Below are 24,235 nucleotides of genomic sequence, written 5' to 3' on the forward strand. Positions count from 1 at the left end.
CAAGTCACCTAGTATATCCTATAAGGCACAGACAGTTGCTTTCTGAGAGATGATAACAGCTTTTCAGCATAGGGTCCCAGGAGATGAGATTCTTGTTTGGGAAGGAGGCTCACTAGTTGTGATCTCAAATACTGAGTTAGTATATTGTCCTCTGTAATAGACCCTTTGGAGAGCAGCTTAATTCATGTGTATTGACAGTGCTAATGTTCCCTGTGTGGATTTCTTTTCTGGTAGGACTTTGGACGCCAGTCTAAATAGGGATTTCTGTGAAACTTGACATGATCATTCCTCAAATTACCTACTCCCTATGGATTCCATTGGATATATTGTTATCAAAGGATCTAATGGCCATTTTTGGCCACTCTTTCTCTTAAATTTTCCCAGCATAATTAGACATAAAAGCACACTTGGTTGAAAAAAAAAAAAAAAAAGTTGTTTTGGTCCCTCCCAAATCTGAGCATAGAAATTTTCAGCTGTCTTGTCTCTAAGTTATATATTAATGCAGATAAAAGGTGCTGGGTTGAGATAACATTGATAACCTTAATATATATTGACTTGAAAAAAAAAGAATAAATTTAGTGCATTGTGGATTGGAGAGCATGTATAGTCTATGCCAAGGTCAAAACTCAGTGATAAGATAGGAATGTCAGTGTGCATTGCATTTTTCCTTGGCAGTACTGTGGGTGGTTCAGATGAGTAATAAGATTGAAGTCTTATTCTGGAGATAAGTCTAATAACAGTGAAAGTTTCCCCTCAGTCTCTGGCCCCTATTTGAATTGTTCTGACTTTGGCAGGCATCACTTAGGATGAGAAGTACAGTCTCCTCCTTTGCTTCCTTCCTCTCCTTGGCCTCTCTGCTGAGCTCATCTACCACAGGGCCCATTAGTTTGTCTAATTGGTAACAGCAAAAGAAAATGGTTTCTCTTACATGCCCATTGCTTATTATTGGGATGACCCAGAGTTCATTTTAATTACATAATGCCAACCTGATGATAATAATCCTTTTAAACATTTTATATAACTATTTCTACTTAGATGAATTACTTCCAGAAGGCAAACATAAGGGAAAGTGACTCCATTATGTTCCTTGCCTGTGTTAATTAGTACCACTTTGCATGGGGGAGGTAAACTGTCTTGGGGCCCTGGATCCAAGAAGATGAAAGCCATGCTATTACATTTTGTAATTAGAAGTGGCTGTTTGTGGTATTCCTAGGGTGGTCGGTAGATTGGGAGTCTTTAGGGGGAATGATGGTCTCTCTTTCTCTGAAATGTTGTAGGGCACCTGTCAAACTAGAGAGAGAGCAGGGATAGTAAGGCTGGAGATGGTAGGCTCAAGCGACATGCTCTGCTTTATCTCTCTCTCAGACAGCTGTGAGGAAGAGTTAGAGGAAAAACTAAACAAGTTTTCTTTTGCAGCTGCAGCTGTGATCCTCGGCTGTCTGTTGGCATTGAAGGGACCTGATGTTTTACGTTATTGGTACGTTATAGAAAGAGCTCTCTATTATTTCTTTGTTAGGGTTGCTTATATCATTTTTGGCCTCCTTACCTCCCCCTTTCTCCTTGAAAATAGACTTAGAAATATTTCCAGGCATGCCAGAATATACCTTCACAGAGTTGGCAGTGGAATTCATTCATTTGGGAAATATTTATTGAGTAATTATGGCCAGAGCCAGATGCTGTTTCCTGTTGAGTCAAAGTCGAATAAGGCAAAAATCTGCCTCCATGGAGTTCATAACATGAAGGGGGAGAAAAGTTATAATAGATGAATGAATGCACAGGAGTTTGAGGGGGCCCAGAAGAAGGAACCCCTAACTGTGGCAGGAATCGGTGAGGGCTTTTGCCAAGTGGACAAGGAAGGGGAAGGCTTCCAAACGGAGAGAGTAGAGTGTGCATTCTTTTTACTATGTCAGGACCCAGTACATGAAGGGAGGTTGGGCGTAGGCATCGTATGTGGACCATGGTGTAGAACAAGGGTTGGTAATCTTTTTCTGTAAAGGGCCAAAGAGTAAATATTTTCAGCTTCCCAGGCCATATAGTCTCTGTCACAACTACTGAACTCTGCGGCTTTAGGGCAAAAGCAGCCCTAGACAACAGTAAATAAGTGGGTGGGGCTGTGTTTCAGTAGAATTTTATTTACAAAAACAGGCAGTGGGTGGGATTTGGTCCGAGGACCCTGGTATGGAAATTCCTCTCTTCACCCACAGAGGTAGTGAGCCAGTAGAGGGTGTCTTTGGAATTCTTGCTTGACAGATGACCGGCCTGTTCCACAGTGAGAGGCTGTAGTGTGTAACTGGCGGGTGGTGTGTGTGTTCTCTTTTACACAGGTGGCATCACAGTGTCTGTGGTTGCATTCTTCTTCACAATTAAGTTCCTCTTTGAGCTTGCCGCACGTGTAGTCAGCTTCCTCCAGAATGAGGACCGAGAACGCCGAGGGGACCGGACTATATATGACTACGTGCGGGGGAATTACCTGGATCCCCGGTCTTGCAAAGTCTCCTGGGATTGGAAGGACCCCTATGAGGTGGGCCACAGCATGGCCTTCCGAGTGCATGTAAGGGAATGTTTCTGTCTCTGTACCCACTGGGGTTTCTGAGTCAGTTGCCTTCCAGAATCCAGTTCAGTCTGTTGATGGTGCTGGCCTGAAACCTTCATGATCTCCAACACCTCCCCACCCCCACCCCCCAGGAACTTGGGAATTGTTGACATCTGAAGAGTCACACATTTCTCTATCATTTTGGTTTAATAGGTGCTTAGCTTGGAAGAAGTATAAAGCTTAATGTTACATTTTCAAAATGAGAAAAATATTACTGAAAAGAGTAGGTGTTACAGATTAGGGGTTGGCAAACCATGGCCCAAGGGCCAAATCAGGCCCACTTCTTGCTTCTATAAATACAGACTTATTGGAACACAGCCACACCCATTCATCTTCCTGTACTGCCTATGGATGCTTTCATGTTTGAGGAGTTAACCACAGTTGAGTAACTGTGTATGACCCGCAAACCAACAGCATTACTCTCTGGCCCTCTGCAGAAAGTTTGCTGCCCCCTGCAATGACTTCTCCACTGCAGCCTTGCGCTTAGCTCCATAGCCTGAACCCTACTAGCCCTGCCTAGTGCTTTTGTTCACTCGGTGCCAGTGGTACCCACTGACTTACCTTTACGTTTGGGTTAGCAGTGATAATATAATAAAAAAGGGCAAGTAAGACAGGGTAGGCAGCATCTGTGGTTCAGAAGTGTCAAGTTGAAATGGACTCAATGGTGTATTTTACCCCTTTCCTCAGAATACATTAAGAATTTGTTCATGACTTAATGGTTTTCTTTGAAGCATTGAGAGAATTTGTTCCTTCTTGTGTGAGCAGGACTGTAGGAGTGGGTGGATACAGGGATTTACCAGTCACCTCCTCCCTCCCCACACTCTCTCAAGTAACACAGGAAATGATTTTCTCCCCCTGCTCAATAATGGGTATCCCTCTTCTCCACACTGCAGTTATTCTATAAGAACGGGCAGCCCTTTCCTGCACATCGGCCTGTAGGACTAAGAGTTCACATCTCCCATGTTGAGCTAGCAGTGGAAATTCCAGTGACCCAGGAAGTCCTCCAGGAGCCCAGTTCCAACGTGGTCAAGGTGGCCTTCACTGTGCGCAGGGCTGGGCGGTACGAAATCTCAGTGAAGCTTGGTGGATTAAACGTGGCCTATAGTCCCTACTACAAGATTTTTCAGCCTGGTAGGTGGTTCGTTCTTTTTCTCCCTCCATTCCTTCCTGCCTTTTTCTTTTCCTTTCTTCTTCTTCTTTTCTTAAACAGTGCCTTTGTTGAGATTTAATTCGCATGCTGTATAATTCATTCATTTAAAATACACAATTTAGTGGTTTTAAAAATTTGTAGACTTGTATAACCAACACCACAGTCAATTTTAGAGCATTTTCATCACCCCATCACCCTGTACCCCAGTCACTCCATATTTTCCCCAAATCCCTTAATCCTAGGTAACCACTGATCTGCCTCTGGATTTGCATACTCTGGGTACTACTCTACCATTTACATTGCATAAAAGTGTGATCATAACATATGTGGCCGTTTGTGACTGGCTTGTTGCACTTAGCATAATCCTTCTGAGGTTTGTCCATGCTATAGCATGAATCAGTACCTCATTTCTTTTATTGCTAAATAATATTACATTATATGGATATACCACATTTTATTTATCCATTCATCAGTTGATGGACATTTGGGCCATTTTCACTTTTGACTACCATGAATAATGCTGATGTGAACATTTGTGTACAGTTTTTGTGTGCACATATGTTTTCATTTCTCTAGGAGTGGAATTGCTGTGTCATCAGCTGGGTAAGTTCTTAAGGGGTAAGGGTGCCAGAATAGACTAAAGGTAAAGTCTTCTGATTTTTGAAACCTTTTCAAGTAAAAGCACATTGACCCTAATCCTACCCTTGCTGCCAGCATGTGTTTTACTTCTTTTTTTTTTTTTTTTTTTTTGCGGTAAGTGGGCCTCCCACCTTGTGGCCCCTCCCGTTGTGGAGCACAGGCTCCAGACGCGCAGGCCCAGCGGCCATGGCTCACGGGCCCAGCCGCTCCGCGGCATGTGGGATCTTCCCAGACCGGGGCACGAACCCGCGTCCCCTGCATCGGCAGGCGGACTCTCAACCACTGCGCCACCAGGGAAGCCCTGTGTTTTACTTCTTACTGAAGAGTGTCTGCCCAAGCTTCTAGCATCTTAAGAATTGAGGCCTCTATCTCAACCTTTTTTACCCCCTTGTGTCCTTTGTACCAGATAATAGATGTTCATGTGCTTCAAAGCCTAAAAGTATAATCTCTGACTCCTGGTTCTGCAACATAACCATTTAGTGTGCTGAGACCCTGCCTGCCCTGTTTGCCCTGCCTTGGCTTCCTTTTGATGGTGTCATTAGATACTAGCCAGGTTGGTGTCCACTTTAGGAGTCAAACCATAACAAGAGGGGTCTTGAGAAGATTTGCATATGTTTGCATGAAAGGTCCTCAGTTTTCTTTCTCTTATAACAGAGGAAGCCTCCAGACAAGGTGGCTCCCAAGCCTTCTCCCTCTCCAGGTATTTCCTCCTTTGCTTCAGTGACTCACTCACAGACTCCTTTCCACATGAATTAGCATCACCTTGCCTCCTTGCCACCAGTGGAGAACAGTTCATATCCTTATAATGTGTACCAGCCCTTTTCTTTTTAAACTAAAATTGAACTTTTTTTTTTTTTTTTTTTTTTCCGGTACGTGGGCCTCTCACTGTTGTGGCCTCTCCCGTTGCAGAGCTCAGGCTCCAGACGCGCAGGCTCAGCGGCCATGGCTCACGGGCCCAGTCGCTCCGCGGCATGTGGGATCTTCCCGGACTGGGGCATGAACCCGTGTCCCCTACATCAGCAGGCGGACTCTCAAGCACTGCGCCACCAGGGAAGCCCTGAACTATTTATTTTGACATGATTGTAGATTCTCCTACAGTTGTAAGAGATAATACAGAGAGATGCTCTGTATGTTGACACACTTTTCCCAGTGGTGACATCTTACAGAACTAAAGTACAGTATCAGAACCAGGTTATTGACATGGATACAGTCAAGACACAGAACATTTCCATCACCACAAAGCTCCTTCATGTTGCCTTTTGACAGCCACACCCATTTTCCCTCCCTCACCCACCTGGGTTTTGTGTGTGTGTGTGTGTGTGTGTGTGTGTGTGTGTGTGTGTGTGTTAACATGGGCCTCTCACTGCTGTGGCCTCTCCTGTTGCAGAGCACAGGCTCAGGACGCGCAGGCTCAGCAGCCATGGCTCACGGGCCCAGCCGCTCTGCGGCATGTGGGATCTTCCCGGACCGGGGCACGAACCCGTGTCTCCTACATCTTTTTATATGCTTATTTGCCCTCTGTGTGCCCTTTTTGATGAAATGTCTTTTCATGTCTTTCACCCATTTTCTAAATGTATTTTTTGTTTTTTACTATTGAGTTTTGAGAGTTCTTTAAGTCCTTTGTTAGAAATGTGGTTTGCAAATATTTTCTCTCAATCTTTAGCTTTCCTTTTCATCCCCTTGACAGGGTCTTTCACAGAGCAAGACTTTTTAATTTTGATGAAGTCAATTTATTGTTTTCCTTTTATAGATCATGCTTTTGGTATCTGAGAACTCTTTGACTAGTACTAGATTCCAAGGATATTCTCCTATTTTTTTTTTCTAAAAGTTTCCTAGTTTTACATTTAATATTTAAGGTCGTGATCCATTTTTAGTTAACTTTTTTTTTTTTTGTACTACGCGGGGCTCTCACTCTTGTGGCCTCTCCTGTTGCAGAGCACAGGCTCCGGACACGCAGGCTCAGCAGGCATGACCCACGGGCCCAGCCGCTCCGCGGCACACGGGATCCTCCCAGACCGGGGCACAAACCCGCGTCCCCTGCATCTGCAGGCGGACTCGCAACCACTGTGCCACCAGGGAAGCCCTAGTTAACTTTTGTATACTAGATCAAGATTTTTTTTTTCTTATAGATGTCCAGTTGCTCCAGCATCTTTTGTTGAAAAGGCTAACTTTCCCCTATTACATTGCTTTTGTACCTTTGTCAGGGATCAGTTGGGCATATTTGTGGGGATCTATTTGTGGGTCCTTTGTTTTATACCATTGATCTGTGTGTCTGTCCCTCCACCAATACCAGAATCTTAATTACACAGCTATGTAATAAGTCTTGAAATTTAATAAACTGACTCTTACCACTTCACTCTTCTTTTTAATAATTGTTTTAGCTATGCTAGATCCTTTGCCTTTCCATATAAATTTAAAAATAATACTGTCTAAATCTACCAAAAAATCTTGCTGAGATTTTGATAAGAATTGTGTTAAAATTATATATCATTTGGGAAGAATTGACATCTTTGCTATGTTGAGTCTTCAAATTCATAAACATGGTATGCCTCTGAATTTCTTTTTTTTTAAATTTAATTAATTAATTTTATTTATTTATTTTTGGCTGCATAGGGTCTTCGTTGCCGCGCACGGGCTTTTTCTAGCTGTGGCGAGTGAGGGCTACTCTTCGTTGCAGTGTGTGGGCTTCTCATTGAGGTGGCTTCTCTTGTTGCGGAGCACAGGCTCTAGGCATGCGAGCTTCAGTAGTTGTGGCACGTGGGCTCAGTAGTTGTGGCTCGCAGGCTCTAGAGCACAGGCTCAGTAGTTGTGGCGAACAGGCTTAGTTGCTCCACAGCATGTGGAATCTTCCCAGACCAGGGCTTGAATATGTTCCCTGCATTGGCAGGTGAGTTCTTAACCACTGCGCCACCAGGGAAGTCCTGAATTTATTTCTTTAATCAGCATTTTGTAGTTTTCAACATACAAGTCTTAAACGTGTTTTGTTAGATTTGCACCTAAATATTTCGAATTTGTTTGTTTATTTTGCAATTATTCACTTATTTTTAAGGCCTGCTTCACTTGTAGGTTCCCAGGGGGGTTCTAGGTACTATATCTATAAGTCTCAGTTCTATTTTCTCCAAGTTTTTCTGTCATTTTGTTTAGTGCTTGCAGTAGTTAGGAATTTGTAAAAATCAGTTCCCAGAAGTTCATTTGAATTAATCTATTTGTTTTCTTTCTTTTTCTCTGCCTCATAATGGTATTGTTTATCCCAAGGAACTGGGCAGGCACCCAGCTTTCTAGGACTCACTGACTGAGTAGATCTTTGTGCCCTAAAAATCGGCTCTCTGAAGTTATGTTCCATTGTCTGTGTTCCAGGAATGGTGGTTCCTTCCAAGACCAAAATCGTGTGCCATTTTTCTACTCTCGTGTTGACCTGTGGGCAGCCACACACTCTTCAGATAGTGCCCCGAGATGAGTATGACAACCCTACCAACAATTCCACGTCCTTGAGAGATGAGCACAATTACAGTCTGTCCATTCATGAGGTAAGCAGGCTCCCATCTTGCCTTGCGTGCTCCCACCTGTCACTCTCACCCTTTCTAGTTCACGTCCATCCATCTCCTTCTCCCTGACTGTTGTGCCTGCCTTCCTTCATCTGACAATACCTATCTCATTAGTAACTGTGAGACGTCGATTAGCACATAGATAGGAAAGTTCTTTGTAGAGAGGAAATTACTCTGCAAACAGGGAAAATTTTATATGGTTGCTGATGCTTTGTTTTCCTCCTGTAGCTCGGTCCTCCGGAAGAAGAGAGCACTGGTGTCTCATTTGAGAAGTCGGTGACATCCAACCGGCAGACCTGCCAGGTGTTCTTGCGGCTCACCCTGCATTCTCGAGGCTGCTTCCATGCCTGCACTTCATACCAAAACCAGCCGATCAATAATGGCGAATTTGACATTATTGTCCTAAGTGGTGAGTTGAGAGAAGAGCTGGATTTAGTCCTCTTCTCAGGCCACTTGTTCTTTGCACGTCTGCACTCTTCTGACCAACCCCACAAATATTAGATATGTGAGCCAAACTTGGTTTAGAGCCTTGTGGACTAAAGGTCTAGTGATAGGTAACTTTCTCCCCTGTCTTGCACTTTAAACCTTATTCCTTGTTATACTTCAGAGAATGAGAGGAATATTGTCGAACGCAATGTGTCCACCTCAGGAGTGAGCATTTACTTTGAAGCTTATCTGTATAATGCTGCCAACTGCACCAGCACGCCGTGGCACCTCCCGCCCATGCACACAAGCTCTGCCCAGCGCCGGCCCTCCACGGCTCTGGAGGAGGAAGATGAAGACTCACCCTCTGAGTGTCACACCCCGGAGAAGGTGAAGAAACCGAAGAAGGTGTACTGCTACGTGTCACCAAAGGTTGGAACTCCCATTCTTGCCCCCTGCCCGAGCCTGCTTGTAATTGGTATTTGGTTACAAAATCCACAAAGCAACAGTCTGAGAGTCAGAGTGAGATCACTGCCGTGTCGGGGTTCAGGGATACTGAGGAGGCTGCTTCAAGTTGAGCGGAAGGCCGTGCCTCCTCTTCTGTTGCCCATGTCTGGTTTGGCTGGATTACATCTCTGTCTAGAGAGTCTGTGCCTTGGGGCTTTAGAGCACCTGTGGCGTTCTGCTGTTTGATTGCTTCTGGGAAGATTTTTCAAGGCATGGCTCTCAGAGTTTTAAAGAAAGCTACTTTTAACCATTAACAATTTCTCACTAGTGTAAGAACTACTGTTGGACCCTTGTACTGTTTCAGAACAATTTGATCTTTCATTCTGTGATTTGTGAAACCACAACAGATGTCATGATCGTGTACAGGATTGGAATAGAGAAATTTTGGCCGAGACAAGGAGGTGAACTTCCCAAGGCCCCTGAGCTAAGAGGCGCTTTGTCTTAGGGGTTTTCCTTTTTAGTATTTGTATTTTGCTTATTCATACAGACCTCAGACAAATGAGACTCTTGAAACATCCCATTACATTCCTTTAATTGCATAACCAAAACTGAGTTCTAATTCTGTTCTACTTTAGAACACTTCGCTATGTACTATTCATCATTTAAAAATCTAGCCTTAATTTGGCCTGGGGGGATGGCAAAGAGGGAAATGGTGAGGTAGAGATAAAACAAGATTGGCTGTGACCTGATAATTGTTGAAGCTGGTGATGACTTCATTGTACTGTTTTCTCTTCTTTAGTTATGTGTTTGAAATTTTCTTTAATGAAGAGTTCTTTAAAAATCAAGAAAAAAATCTGACCTACTATATGTTCAGATAACAGGGTTTTTAAATTTTTATTTATTTATTTTTCAATATTTATTTTATTTATTTATTTTTGGCTGTTTGGGGTCTTCGTTGCCGCACAGGGGCTTTCTCTAGTTGTGGCGAGTGGGGGCTACTCTCTTTGTTGCGAAGCATGGGCTCTAGGCGTACAGGCTTCAGTAGTGTGGCACGCGGGCTGAGTAGTTGTGGCTTCCAGGCTCTATAGCACAGGCTCAGTAGTTGTGGCGCACGGGCTGAGTTGCTCCGCAGCATGTGGGATCTTCCCAGAGCAGGGCTTGCACCTGCGTCCCCTGTGTTGGCAGGCGGATTTTTAACCACTGCCCCACCAGGGAAGCCCCACGGGTTTTTTTTTTAGATTAAAAAGTTATTGCATTGTCTTTTACTGTAAATGGCAACAGACCTCTTTTTATTCTTACATAAAGGATTTTTATGAACTTTTTTGCATGAGGCTCCTCCCATCCCCCACCCCTTCTTCCCCAGCAAATCCTTGGTGCCATTCAAATAGAGATAAAGCAGTGGGCATGGGCCACTGGTGTTCCCTGTCCCCTGACTTGGAAGAAGTCTCTCTGAGCAGCATCTGACTAAGCAGAAGGAGATTTTGATTGTTTCTGGGTGAAATGTTCTCTGCTTATAAAGTGAAAACCTGATCTCAGATATTTGGAAATGGTAGTAAGACTTGAGTATTAAGATTATGAAATACCTGTGTGAAATTGCATGGTGAGAATAATACTTTAAATTTGCCTAATTTAAGATAGATTTGATGTCTTCTATTTGATTTCAGTCCTAAATTATCTTCTTTGTTTAGAGAGGAAAAGGGTTATCATGAGAAATGTAGATGGGGGCTGATATTTGGATTACTATACTCAAATAGAACCTCTTTATTTATCATTCACTTCATTTTCTATATGTTGGTCCTCCAGCAATTCTCAGTGAAGGAGTTCTACCTGAAAATCATTCCCTGGCGCCTTTATACCTTCCGAGTGTGCCCAGGAACAAAAGTAAGTTGAACCTTACATCCGGTTCATGTAGAGCAGTCTTCAGCCTCCAACATCTCAACCTTTTCTTTGTTCCTTGAAGGACTTTTGGTGTTTCTGGAAGTTCTCATTGTGCACACAGGATTTATTGCCAAATAAAGAAGGAGTTGTTACCTCCTCGTGAAAGATGTAGCTCTAGGAGGACAGGTGCCTACAGACACAGCAATTGGTAGCAAGTCAGAATACTTCAACAGTTATCTTTTGCCCCTAACACTAAGTTAATGGAGAGGATGCTGGTAACTCTGACCTGAGCTTGGCTTCCCAGCGTGCCAAAGATAGCTCTTTTAGCACCAGTAGTCTCATCTATTAAAAAAATTTTTTAAATTTGTTTAAAGTGGTTTTTTTTTTTTTTAAACTCTTCTGAGCTTTTGGAATCTAAAGGCAAATGATTTTCCTCCAGCCAGTTTACCCAGCCTATTCAGGTGCTCATTTGCTAGTTTACATACCCTTCCTGCTTTCACCCTTCTTATATTTTATGTTGGAAAGTCTGTAGTGTTGCCTGTGATCCTTACTAAAGGTGGTCTCTGTGGCTCGAGTAATTTAAAATAAAATCTGAATCGTAGAGCACTGAGGTGAAAAACAAGGAGATGGACTCCTGGTAGGTACTTACTTGGGGAAAACAGGCTTAACTTGTTTTTGTTGGTTGGTCAGAAGGGTAGGGATGTGAAGGGTTTTTGCTGGATTTGAGGGCTTTATAGATTAACTCCTTTTCTTATTTTTGTTTTCCTTTTGTTAGTTTTCATACCTTGGCCCTGATCCTGTCCATAAGCTGCTCACACTGGTGGTGGATGATGGCATTCAGCCTCCCGTGGAGCTCAGCTGTAAGGAGAGGAACATCCTAGCGGCCACGTTCATCCGCTCACTCCATAAAAACCTAGGTGAGTTTGGACAGGGATTCTGATGGGGTAGGCAGTGACCCCAGGTATCTGGGTGCCTGAGGGTGTAGAGGTGGCCTGCACAGGCATCTTATAATGAGGCTGTAATCATGATGGATCTTGCTGCTCCTTAGGAGGCTCTGAGACCTTTCAGGACAAGGTGAACTTTTTCCAGAGAGAGCTTCGGCAGGTACATATGAAGAGACCACATTCCAAAGTCACCCTGAAGGTCAGCAGACATGCCTTGTTGGAATCGGTGCGTATCATCCCTGTCAAAAGTTTCCAACTAGAAACCTCTGTGATATTTGGTTATATTCTGCAGGTTATCTTTTTTATGAAACCCACATCTCTCTCTTCTTTAAACGTATTAAAGACAGTGTTCTATGCATTTGATTGTACTGAATTTGGGGCAGATTTGTTGGAGATATGTTATCGAAAGGAGAGACTAGTTGACACATTGGCTTTAAAATCAGACTGAACCGCCTGCCGATGCAGGGGATACGGGTTTGTGTCCCAGTCCAGGAAGATCCCACATGCCACGGAGCGGCTGGGCCAGTGAGCCATGGCCGCTGAGCCTGCGCGTCTGGAGCCTGTGCTCCACAACGGGAGAGGCCACAGCAATGAGAGGCCCGCGTACCACAAAAAAAAAAAAAAAAAAAAATCAGACTGAACTAGCTCCTGAACAATTTCATGGAACTCTTACTAGTTTGAACTAATCAGATTGCTTCCCTCCTCTTTGCCTTCATTATTTCATCTGTAAAAATAAGAGAAGATGCAGACAGATGACTATTTAACTTAAAAGCATTAAGGGCAGGTGTTAAGTTGTTGTTATAGAAGAAAGTTCCTATTATTGAATCCCAGGAATAGAAGAGCTCTTGTGGGATTAAAAGGAAATGATTTTGGTTGTCACTCTGGCCTGATGGAAAAGGAACACCTGATGTGTGTCTGTCTCCACTACATAGACACTGGCATAGTTCTTACGTTCCTTGAGAATGAGAAGGCCTTGGTCCCTGTCCAGAAAGTGTTGGTGATGTTTAGCTCTGGTAGGTGCCGCTGGAAACCCCTTTTCTCAGCCACATTCTCCTTGTGGCATGGCTTCCTGTCCAAACCTAGCCTTGTGGCTAAAAATGTCTAGTGGATAGACTGTACTTTACTGAAAACCAAGACTCCTTGGTTCTCTTGCTGACAGCTTACTGGTCTGAGCCATTGTTATTTCTTTATTTAAGAGTTTTCTCATTAATAAAATGAGGATTATTTTAAAAAAAAGAAGTTTCAACTTTCCAGTAAGGCAATGGTGTAAATATGAATTAGATTTTTTTAATTTTAGATTTCTTCTGGAGATATTTACATTTTAAATATAAGATGGTAGTATTAAAGCTTATTTATGAGGAATATATTGCCTCCAGGTACTTGTGGTTATTACATGCACAACGGCAATGTTCTTGTGTTTTTGTCTTTAACACCCAAGAGATACCGGCCAGTGTGCTGACAGTTTCCTTTCTGTTTCTTTCACTGCTTTTCAGTCTCTGAAAGCCACTCGGAATTTCTCCATCTCAGATTGGAGCAAGAACTTTGAAGTGATTTTTCAGGATGAAGAAGGTCAGTTTTGAAATTTCATATTCATCTTTTTGAACTCTCCTTCCCACTCCTCCTTGTCTCCTTACCCCACATCCACAAAAACAAAAACAACCCCCCTACACATACTCGCCACCACTGCCCCAACTTCTTCTTCCCTGGGAAAACGAAGTCATGAGTCAAGACAAAAAGGGTGGCGTTTACTGGCTAATAGCTTGGTAGACCTTGTAAAGCACGTACATACAGGGACTTGGAGGGAGAGTTTGAAGCAGAAGGGTAAAGTAACCTTTGCAGAGAAATGTCAGTTTCCTAGGATCTCTGATCTGTATCCCCACACTAGGAGGCATTAGCTTAGTGATCAGAATACCTTTAATCCTACAGAAAGAGGGGATTTCAATAAAAGTCTGTAGCTGAGGTGGGATGGAATGGGGGACACCAAGGTGGTGGAATGCAGGAAATAAGGATCGGAGAGTATAAAATGATGAATAAATGAACAAAAGTGATAAGAGGTGGTAGGCCAGAGTCACTTTTTATTTTTGTTATACTTTCCAGCTCTGGACTGGGGAGGGCCTCGCCGGGAATGGTTTGAGCTAATCTGCAAAGCACTATTTGACACCACCAATCAGCTCTTCACCCGATTCAGTGACACCAACCAAGCATTAGTGAGTCTGTGACTTCCGCGTGGATGGGAGGAAAATGTGGATTGTGTTATAATGAAGAGACTAATAAGAGTTTGAACTAATCAGATTGCCTCCCTCCTCTTTGCCTTCATTATTTCATCTGTAAAATAAGATAAAATGCAGACAGATGAATATTTAACTTAAAAGCATTATAATACAATGGCTATTCTACTTGTTAGTGTTTTAATAATTAAGCCACTTTTCTCAAAACATACCTGAAGCAATTGAACTCTGTACAAGATCTCTCTCTTTTTTAAAAAAATTTATTTATTTAATTTATTTATTTTTGGCTGTGTTGGGTCTTTGTTGCTGTGCATGTGCTTTTCTGTAGTTGTGGAGAGCAGGGGCTACTCTTCATTGTGGTGCACGGGCTTCTCATTGCGGTGGCTTCTCTTGTTGAGGAGCACTGGCTCTGGGTGGGCGGGCTTCAGTAGTTGTGGCTCACAGGCTCTACAATCGTTGTGGTGCATGGGCTTAGTTGCTTCACGGCATGTGGGATCTTCCTGGACCAGATCTTGAACCATGTCTCCTGCATTGGCAGGTGGATTCTTAACCACTGTGCCACCAGGGAAGCCCCTGTACAAGATCTTTGACTAAGTGGAATAGAGAAGTAGACTTTGGCTGAAAGAAGTTCTGGTTTAGGGAAAAGGCATTATATCATCCAGTGATTAACTTCCGTTTGCAGCCAGGGACCATGAAATAAATATAAGATTCTTCAATTTAATGTAAGTCCATCTTTGCCCTTTATCCTCCAATCACTTTTTTTAAAAAAATAAATTTATTTATTTTTGGCTGTGCTGGGTCTTCGTTGCTGCGCATGGGCTTTCTCTAGTTGTGGTGAGTGAGGGCTACTCTTTGTTGCGGTGCATGAGCTTCTCATTGCAGTGGCTTCTCTTATTGTGGAACATGGGCTTTAGGCATGCGGGCTTCAGTAGTTGTGGCACACATGCTCAGTACTTGTGGCTCTCAGGCTCTAGAGCGCAGGCTCAGTAGTTGTGACGCACGGGGTTAGGTGCTCTGTGGCATGTGGGATCTTCCCGGACTAGGGCTCGAACCCATGTCCCCTGCATTGGCAGGCAGATTCCCAACCACTGTGCCACCAGGGAAGCCCCGTCCAATCACTTTGAATTACTCAGTGGTGGCTACCAAACAACTAATGCCATTTGGATGGGCTCTTTGATCTTAACACTGAAATTCTTGCTCCCTTGGGATAGCGTTGGGGAGGGAGGATCTTCACAGAACTAGGCTTGAAGAAAAATGGCCCAGGGCCTTAAATCTTATCTCTTTGACAGGTGCATCCCAACCCTAATCGCCCCGCTCATCTGCGTCTAAAGATGTATGAGTTTGCAGGGCGCCTGGTGGGCAAGTGTCTCTATGAGTCCTCTCTAGGAGGAGCCTACAAGCAATTGGTCCGAGCTCGCTTCACCCGTTCTTTCTTGGCCCAAATCATAGGACTGCGTATGCATTACAAGGTAACTCTTAGGTGTGCATTTTCTAAGGCCCCTGGCCACTAACTCTGGAACCTCTCCACCCTCAGCTTATTATTCTTAAGGTTGAATAGGTAAGTGGTTCCAAGCAGTTACAAATTTCATTTCTGGGTAAGAGTAGTCATGTTCTGTTCTGTGTCTTTCTGTCTCCTCAGTACTTTGAAACAGATGACCCAGAATTCTACAAATCTAAAGTTTGTTTCATCCTCAACAATGACATGAGTGAGATGGAGCTGGTCTTTGCAGAAGAGAAATATAGCAAATCAGGTCAATTGGAAAAGGTGAGAAAGAAAACTGAAGACTGTGGGTCCCATTTCCCAGCCTTCTCTAGAGCAGGGCTCTCTAGTATAGCTTTCTGCAGTGATGGAAGTGTTCTCTGTTTGTGCTTTTGAGCACCCAGAATGTGGCTGGTATGACCAAATAACTGAATTTCTAAATAAACACATGTGACTAGTGACAACCATATTGGAGAGCATAGCTTTGGGGCACTGCATCCCACACTGTATGGTCTTGGCCTATTTAAGTGGAGCCAAAGGCACATATACCCATCCATCCCACCCATTACTACTTTCCAGTAGAGAAAGAACTAAGTGATAGTGAAGTGTCACTGCACAAGCAGCTTTGGAAGGGATGACAGTGTCTTTCTTAACATTAGGGGCAGGGATGTAGATGACTCCTATTTTAACGCTGTGCGTAAATATTTTTAAACTTTTTACTAGAAAATTAATGGCCAAAAGTATTTCTGATGCAAATGTGGTTTTGTTTACATCCTGGGGTTAAATAATATCAAATGGTAACGATGAAGCTAAAGTTGCAGTTATAAATCATTGAAAGCAAAATAGCGATGACTGAAAATTTGTGATCACTGATAGCACTGAACTGATAATCAGATACCTTTGTGAACATTATGGGGATCCCAGCTGATGGCCTTTGCACGTGTGTGGGCAGAGCCTGTCTTCCTGACCCAGCACTGCAAGGTGTCTAGAATCAGTGGAGTACTGAATTAGGGTCCACAGGCCTAGGGGAGTACTGATTTTAAATGGATTTAATATGAATACTAAATCTTAGTAATTTACTGCTTAGGCTACTAGTTACAAATGCTTACACACATAAAATTAAAATATCCAGAATATTTTACAGTCTTACACATTTAGATCCATTGAGGGTCCTTGCTCTGGAGCAAAGTTCCGTCCCTACCATACTGTTGTCAGGACCTTAAAATCTGATCTTGTAACTAAACGGAGACCTTCACTACTCACCTATGAAGACAACCGTGGTCATTGTACACAGGTTTTCTGGGGTTGTGGCATTAAACTGTGCTTCAGGGCTTCCTCAAAGCTCCCTTCGGAGCTTTTGAGGAAGGAGTGTGCCAATTCTATTTGAGAATCATGCAGTTCAGCTTTTTCTTTGCAGATAGAAAAATCAGGAGCCCAAATATCTAAGTGACTGAAATCCTGTAGCAAGTTAGTCTCCAAGTATCAAGCCATGGCTTTTTCCATTGACTTATGTTGGAAATAGAAGAATGTAGGTAGGGAACATCTATGCCCATCTTAGAATTTTTGAGACCTGAGAAGACTTCTTCACTACTTATATGGTTTTATTTATTCTCAATTGGCTCAGGGGTTTAAGAGAAGAAGAGGTCAGTAATGGTTCAGTTTTGGATCTTAGAAATGTTAAAATATTGCTAACAAGGAACCATAATATCTTCCTGTTGCATCACCACTGTTTGACCAGGTCAGAGGAGACTTACTGAGAGACCCACTTCAGAAACAGTAGCGAGGAGAATATATAGCAATAACGGTAGGAAACCTTAAGCTTAGTAACTAAATGAAACCAAGTGTGTTGAAAACCTGAACACACAGCAGGAACTTGTGACCATGGTGGAGTTCAATAATGCTGTGTTTGTGGGACATACTGGGCAGATGTCATCTTATAAACTCCAATCCACATCCTCTCCCTGTCTTTTGCCTCTTCTTTCAGGTCGTAGAACTTATGACAGGTGGAGCTCAAACCCCAGTCACCAACGCGAATAAAATCTTCTATTTAAATTTGCTCGCCCAGTATCGGCTGGCCAGTCAAGTGAAAGAGGAAGTGGAACATTTCCTAAAAGGTGGGATCCTGTCTACTCTTGGCTTTGAGGTGAAAATACTTGTATCCATGGTGTGGATATGGCTTTAACTTGTCTACTTTGTTTCAGGCCTGAATGAGTTGGTCCCTGAGAACCTTTTGGCTATTTTTGATGAGAATGAGCTTGAGGTAAGTGCTTATTTACAATTGACACCCCCTATTCTTGGCTTGCTTTTTATTATGCCCACAGGAACTGGATTACTGCACCTTCTGTTATGAGATGCAGTAGGAAAGCCCTTTAAGTGTTGGTTTTACTTTTGTCATTCTTCCATGCATGGACCCTTTCTCCAGCTTCTAAAAAATTTGAATGTGAAAATTAGGAATCAGGAAATTACTAATTATGAATAGTAATAATTAATATTTACTCATCAAATATTATTGATACTGGTCAAGTAGTAAAGAATGTTGGTATCCTGTGCAGTCTTTGTAAATCCTATGACCTTTAAAGTTGATTTAAGAGAATAATAGAATTTATTTGTTCAGAGACTGTTTATTGAGTGTCTTCTATATGCCATGTGCTTTTGAAGAACTGGGGAGCTAGGAATGAATAAGACCAAGTCCCTGTCCTCATCGAGCTACATTCTAGTGAGGGAAGCAAACCAAAAGATGTGATGCATTTCACAGCTTTGTGTTACAACACTCTATAGTTAATATATTCTTATTTTAGATCCTGTTAACACCCAAAATGTGGCTATAAGATGGTAAATACCTTGTTATAATTAGCAAAATTGAAGTTCCATGAACTTCAGGTATAGACAAAAAATAAAACCAGTTTGCTCTTACCTGCTGCTCACAGAAGATACACACATTGCAAGTTACTAGCTTTAGCTTTAACTTCCTATAGCCTTTATGAGGGGCATGTTTCTGTAAACTATTTCCTATAGGGAGGAAGTTCTTCTTTAAAAATGGGGAAACAAAAAGTAGTTTCAGGTAGTCTTGCACAGTTTTTATTCTTCTTAATTGAATTGGCTTCGAGAACAAGAATCAGTCTCATGCAATTTTCAACACGTTTTGTACCTTTAGATATGAAAACTGAATAATGAACTCTCCATCTCTCAGCCTGAAGTTTCTGACAGACGTGTCACCTCTTGCTGTCATTTTCTGGGCTGAGGAACAGCTTCTGGTGTAATTTGTTTTATCCTAAAGCAAAGCATTTGTAACAATGCATAAAGTGCATAGGAGGAAGGGCGCAATCTCTTAACAGTCGTTCCCCATCCTGCTCTTAGTTACTCATTAGCTTAGCAAGTTCTTTTTGAAGGAGCCAAGCTTCTCAGGCTTAATTTGGGCTTTTCTTTTCTTTCATTAGGTTGTTTCATTCTTTATAGCTATTGGATGAGTACTTAGAGTCTGCTAAGTAACTTGCTGGATCTTGAACCAAATTAGGACATCAAGATGTTTAGGGTTCTGATGTCATTAATGTTCTCAATTTTTGGCATTCTTTTTCATTTATCTGACCAAGTAGAGGCAGGGCTGAAGGGACGGTAGTAGAAGTTCAATCCAGCAAAGAAGGATAGATCCTGGGAAAAAGGAAAGGCCATCTAACAAATTCATAAATAGGGGGCTGGGGGGTCTTCATGAAAGGGGAAGGGCCTGCCTTTTCCCCTGGTATTCCCAGGCCACATCCAGAGCAGACAGTCGGTGAACACTTGGTTCCCTTTCTGTCCTCTGTTTCAATTCAAAATAATATATAGCAGCAGTTCTTAATTAGGGGTGCGCATCAGAAGCCCTTGGGAAACTTTTTCAAAATACGCAAGCTGGGCTTCCCTGGTGGCGCAGTGGTTGAGGGTCCGCCTGCGGATGCGGGGGATACGGGTTCGTGTCCCGGTCCGGGAGGATCCCACGTGCCGCGGAGCGGCTGGGCCCGTGAGCTGTGGCCTCTGAGCCTGCGCGTCCGGAGCCTGTGCTCCGCAAAGGGAGAGACCACGACAGTGAGAGGCCCTCATACCAAAAAAAAAAAAAAAAAATACGCAAGCTTGCAAGCTTGTAACCTGTCCCTAGAGATTCTGATTCAGTAGGTCTGGGGTAAGGCCATAGGCATCTATCTATGTATCTTTTTTTTTTTTTTTTTTAAAGCTGTGTGATTTTTTACCACACTGGTTAGGAACCATTGGCCTATTATAATTGATTTTCGTAAAGCAGTATTCTGGCATTATGACCTCACCTTATGTCTCTTTCTTGGTGTTTTCTGTATTCCACATTTTGCATGTTAACATATTTTGACCTTATGGTGGGACTTTGCCCCTCTGACTATCCTAGTAACACCTGACTATTCTCCAGCTGCTGATGTGTGGGACTGGGGACATCAGTGTGTCTGACTTCAAAGCCCATGCGGTGGTTGTTGGTGGCTCATGGCATTTCAGAGAAAAGGTAAGTGGGCCAAATTTCTTTTGGTCGAATTTGTGCTGTCTTGTAAGGAAAAAGTTGAGGAATCGGAGAAGCAGACCTATCAACTGGGAAAAAGTGATATATGTGGGAAACGCGGGTGATCATCCAGGCAGATGGGAGCCCTGGTCCCCTAAGGGCTGTCATGCTGCTGCCACAGAGGCCGTACATTGGGAAGGCAGAGAAATAGAACCAAGTAATCAGCGACTACCCTCGTGACCGTGAAACGACATCAGTTCCTTTGAAAGAGGTTGTCGACTCTAGCCGTTCCTACCTGCGTGCAGTCACTGGGGCCCACCCCCACTTCAGGATACCCTGTTCCTTCCCCCAGGGCTCAAATCGTAAGCTGCACATAGGTGTGACCCCAGCCCTGTGCTCCCCCTGCCAGGTCATGAGGTGGTTTTGGACCGTGGTTTCCAGTTTGACGCAGGAGGAGTTGGCTCGGCTGCTTCAGTTCACAACAGGCTCGTCTCAGCTGCCACCTGGAGGCTTTGCCGCCCTCTGTCCCTCATTCCAGATCATTGCCACTCCGACCCATAGCACGCTGCCAACTGCACACACGTGGTGGGTATCTGACGGCCTGGTGCGTGCTGTCACGGGCGATTATCTTTCCAGCCCTTGCCAGTGTTTCTGGTGGTGTGAGTTAATCACTTCTCTCCCCTTGGCCTTCCAGTTTCAACCAGCTGTGCCTCCCTACGTATGACTCATATGAAGAGGTGCACAGGATGCTGCAGCTGGCCATCAGTGAGGGCTGCGAGGGCTTTGGCATGCTCTGACCACTCTCCTGCCATCCACTTGGCTCCCGTGCTTTCTGGAGCATCCGGGTGCACATAACAGACATGACCACTGACCCTAACATACTCAAAACCGTCAGCCAGAAGCTGCTGCGTGCTCTCCGGCGTCTGGAGTGTTCAGTCACCTACAAGCATTGTCCTTCCCTCGCCTCCTCCTTTCCCATCTCCCCCACCCAGGCCACTTTGGCAGGTACATAATCTGAGCAACTTGGTCAGTCACGAGAGGAGGGCCATGCTGCCGTGCTTGCACTTGGTTCTTAGAAGCTCTCAGTAGCCGGAGTGGCACTGGACTACCTCTCATGGTGACTGATAGCACAAAAGGATCTTTTCTGTGGTGTCAGAACTGAAAAAGGAGCTTTCCTTGCAAGCGTTTCTGGAAATGATCATTAATCCACAAAGAAGAACTCCCTAATAAGCTTTTTCTAGCACAAAAAGATCTTTTCTGTGGTGTCAGAACTGGAAAAGGAGCTTTCCTTGCAAGCGTTTCTGGAAATGATCATTAATCCACAAAGAAGAACTCCCTAATAAGCTTTTTCTTGAGTATAAGCCTGTGAGATAGACAGACCTAAGAATGTGAAAGATAGCTGGGCTGTTGCCTCCAGTGCTGAATGTGATTCTCCTTTGGGATTATGGGGCATGTCTAGGCACATGACTGGCTTGAAGACTACTGATGCTTGTCCCTGAGTTTGTTCTTTACACTGAGGTGTGGCTGGGCTCAGCCACTCACCTCCAGCTTATGCAGTCTGCTAAGAGCTGGGGCTTCTTTAGATTTCTACTGAAGAAACTTTTGGAGCAAGAGATTGGGACAGTACGATAGCATGCCACCGATCCCTGGTTCTTTCTTTGCTTGGTGTTCCCTGGCAGCGCTAAGGCAAGGGAAAAGGAATCAGTCATTTAATTGCTCCTCACAGATCCTTAGGGTCAGGACACAGGGAACACACACAGAGGAGACACATCAGATGATAAATAAACACCTAGCTGTCCCAGTTACTTCCTGTCACTGCATCAGTTACCAGCAAGGGCAGCTAAGGAGGGAGGAAGATAAATTAGGTTCACTGTTACGTGATGATTGAAGAGAACCTGCAGCTGCTTCTTGGAAGATGACAACAACCTTTTTCATTACAATTTGAATGAAGACGTTTTCAAGACTCAAACTCTCATTGAATTCCCAAATTTCTGTTTCTAAGAAGGCTTTGCTGCAAGCTACCATTCCCAATGGGGGCATTCGACTCTGAGAATATTTACAAGCCATCTTTATTGCCAAAACCAGCAAGTACAAAGAGTCCAGAGATGAGGCGGGACTTGCAGCAGTGCCTTGGCCTCGTGGAAGCACGCCTGAGCCCTCCTGTTCCCAGAGATCACGAGGAACAAGCCTTTCTGAGCTGCTACAATTCCTGCCTGACCTCACTCCTTCGCAGTTGTCATTTGTCCTTCTTGGCATGGGTGCTGACCTCACTCATCCTTGGGGTCTAGGATCCAGCATCAGGGCCTCTGTACCCCAGGGTCCTCCATGCCACACGGTCACTGCTGTCCTCAGGGACCAGGACAAGGTGCTGCTGCCTGACCCGGTGTTTTCCTATGGGATATGTACAGGCAAGTTTCATCATCCCCCGGGAAACATGATGCTGCCCCTCGGGCCCAGAGAGGGTTTCCAGCTGGGGGGCACGTGGGTTGGTTCTGCTGTCTTTGGCTGTTGTTCCTCTTCTGGATTCTGCATTCTCCTCTCCAGAGACTCATGCTGGAGCTCAAGTTGATTTTCTTGGTTAGATCTGTCCTTTTAAGCTCTAGTCATAGCACTTTTCAGAGCATCCTGGGTACCATTGCAGCCCAGCTGTGTCCTGCAGTGGTCCTTAGCTCCAAGGTTTTTGTTTTAACAAAACCCTTTGGTACTGTTGTGGTTTTCTGTTCTTCCGGTTTACCCTCTCTCTCCTAACTATTCAAAAGTATCTTTGCTCTTTAGGCCTTTCCTTTGACCTTTTTTTCTAATCCTGCTTTGGAACTAGCCAGTGTGGGGAGAGGTACACCATGTCGGAGAGAAGGAAGAGTGTCTGTTACTTCTTGAGCAGTTTTCTATTCACGTTTCTTATTTTGGCCAGTTGTTTTATTTATGCCCTTGTGACCCAGATGCTTGGGGAGCCAGCTAACCTCCTGGCCTTTAGTCTCTTCAGAGGAGACCAGGCACCGAGTGAACACCAAGGAAGATGTCGGCATGTTTCTAGAACTTCAGCAGAGATGAAGCCCTGCTGCTGCAAATTTGTCAGGCCAGACAGAAGGGCCAGACAGTTGCAGCAATAGTGTAAATATTTTGTACAGTAAATAAATGAATGTTTAAAAGGACCAAGGAGCAAGTGATTGCCTTACGTGATGATTCAGGGCTTAAATTGGAGGTGGGGAAGGAAAAGAAAAATTTAGAAATGTTTTTGCATTTCCCCAGTAATGCCTTCAGAAGCCGTCAGCTTGGGGTTGAATGTACTCAGAGCCCTGGCCTGGCCCAGACTTTCTTGCCCTTTCACCCTTCCCTGATTGCTGTCCATTGTGCCAGGCAGGACCACAGTGCTTGCTTGCACAGAGAGCCAGTGGCTGGGACAAGCAAGCGCCTGTGCTCAGCTCCAGAAGAAGAAACCGGTTTGGCAAAAATAGAGGATGTCTGTTCTCATCAGTCTTCTAAACATTAATTAGTTGTTGTTTTCCTACATAAGAAACTCAGTGTAGAAAATTTGGAAATTAAAAAAAAGTACAAGAAAAAAAGTTACTTGCCATCCAGAGGGAATAACACTTCGGTGAATGGCCTTCTTATTTGCATATAATCACACATGTATTTCTCAATGTGCCCTTGACCCTCCCACAGAAGTTTGCGTATGGCAAACAAAAACCCTGTTCCACCAAAGTGTTTGGGTGGCAGGTGGGACCAATTCTTTTCGAACCACAGATAAGCTTGGCAGAAAGAGAAGACCAGACCTCTGATTTGGGCCTTGTAGGAAAAGTGTTAGGGATCCTGACTTTCCTGGGGAAGTAATCATGATGTCTTTGTGCATTGGTTCCCATTCTGGAAAATCAAAACAAAGTCCCCTTTATAATTGTTTTTCTTTTTGTTTTGTTTTTTTGTAGTTTTTTGTTTTTGTTTGTTTTGTTTGGCCATGGTATATGCCTTGCAGGATCTTAGTTCCCTGAACAGGGATTGAACCCTGACCTGGCAGTGAAAGCGCCGAGTCCTAACCACTGGACCGTCAGGGAATTTCTCTGTAATAGTTTCTAAAATACAGATTATTTTTTCTCCCCATCCCCACCTCCCAGACCCAGTGGATTGGAATCTTAACTTGAAAATTACTCCTTTAGAGTGCATTCAAGGTACTCCCAGCTCATCAAGCTCCCTTGAGTGGTATGAGATGTCTTAAACACACAAAACAAAATTCTATCTCTCCAACTTTACACTTATAGGTTATTTAACAGTCCTACATCATTTACACATGCTGCTCTTGTGGCTTTGAATGGGTCACTATGAACATTCGTCACTGAGTGATTTCATCCCATCATGCAGTTATTCATAAGACTCAAAAGGCTGGTAGAATTGTTCGTGAATTAACACAGTAAAATACTGCCT

At 43.7% G+C, this 24,235-nt stretch overlaps 1 protein-coding gene across 8 annotated transcripts in view; it reads left to right on the forward strand.

Annotated features, from left to right (window-relative positions):
- The window catches only part of AREL1 (apoptosis resistant E3 ubiquitin protein ligase 1), a 44,057-nt gene extending 21,086 nt beyond the window's left edge, over nucleotides 1-22,971 (forward strand). For 3 of the 8 annotated variants that reach the window (XM_067028081.1, XM_067028080.1, XM_067028082.1), the window contains exons 3-20: nucleotides 1,417-1,477; nucleotides 2,325-2,551; nucleotides 3,487-3,724; nucleotides 7,740-7,909; nucleotides 8,156-8,336; nucleotides 8,535-8,782; nucleotides 10,601-10,678; nucleotides 11,451-11,592; nucleotides 11,724-11,845; nucleotides 13,113-13,188; nucleotides 13,717-13,826; nucleotides 15,137-15,316; nucleotides 15,487-15,612; nucleotides 17,312-17,441; nucleotides 17,529-17,587; nucleotides 19,736-19,825; nucleotides 20,229-20,404; nucleotides 20,514-22,971. In XM_067028081.1, coding sequence (XP_066884182.1) covers nucleotides 1,462-1,477; nucleotides 2,325-2,551; nucleotides 3,487-3,724; nucleotides 7,740-7,909; nucleotides 8,156-8,336; nucleotides 8,535-8,782; nucleotides 10,601-10,678; nucleotides 11,451-11,592; nucleotides 11,724-11,845; nucleotides 13,113-13,188; nucleotides 13,717-13,826; nucleotides 15,137-15,316; nucleotides 15,487-15,612; nucleotides 17,312-17,441; nucleotides 17,529-17,587; nucleotides 19,736-19,825; nucleotides 20,229-20,404; nucleotides 20,514-20,616 — 2,472 coding nt within the window. In that variant the 5' untranslated portion in view covers nucleotides 1,417-1,461 and the 3' untranslated portion in view covers nucleotides 20,617-22,971. The remainder of the gene's footprint in view (nucleotides 1-1,416; nucleotides 1,478-2,324; nucleotides 2,552-3,486; nucleotides 3,725-7,739; nucleotides 7,910-8,155; nucleotides 8,337-8,534; nucleotides 8,783-10,600; nucleotides 10,679-11,450; nucleotides 11,593-11,723; nucleotides 11,846-13,112; nucleotides 13,189-13,716; nucleotides 13,827-15,136; nucleotides 15,317-15,486; nucleotides 15,613-17,311; nucleotides 17,442-17,528; nucleotides 17,588-19,735; nucleotides 19,826-20,228; nucleotides 20,405-20,513) is intronic. The other 5 variants (XM_067028084.1, XM_067028085.1, XM_067028086.1 and 2 more) reach the window with 2 other exon arrangements.
- The last annotated feature ends 1,264 nt before the right edge of the window (nucleotides 22,972-24,235 follow it).

Source organism: Kogia breviceps, chromosome 3 (assembly GCF_026419965.1).
Source record: "Kogia breviceps isolate mKogBre1 chromosome 3, mKogBre1 haplotype 1, whole genome shotgun sequence".
NCBI lineage: Eukaryota > Metazoa > Chordata > Mammalia > Artiodactyla > Physeteridae > Kogia > Kogia breviceps.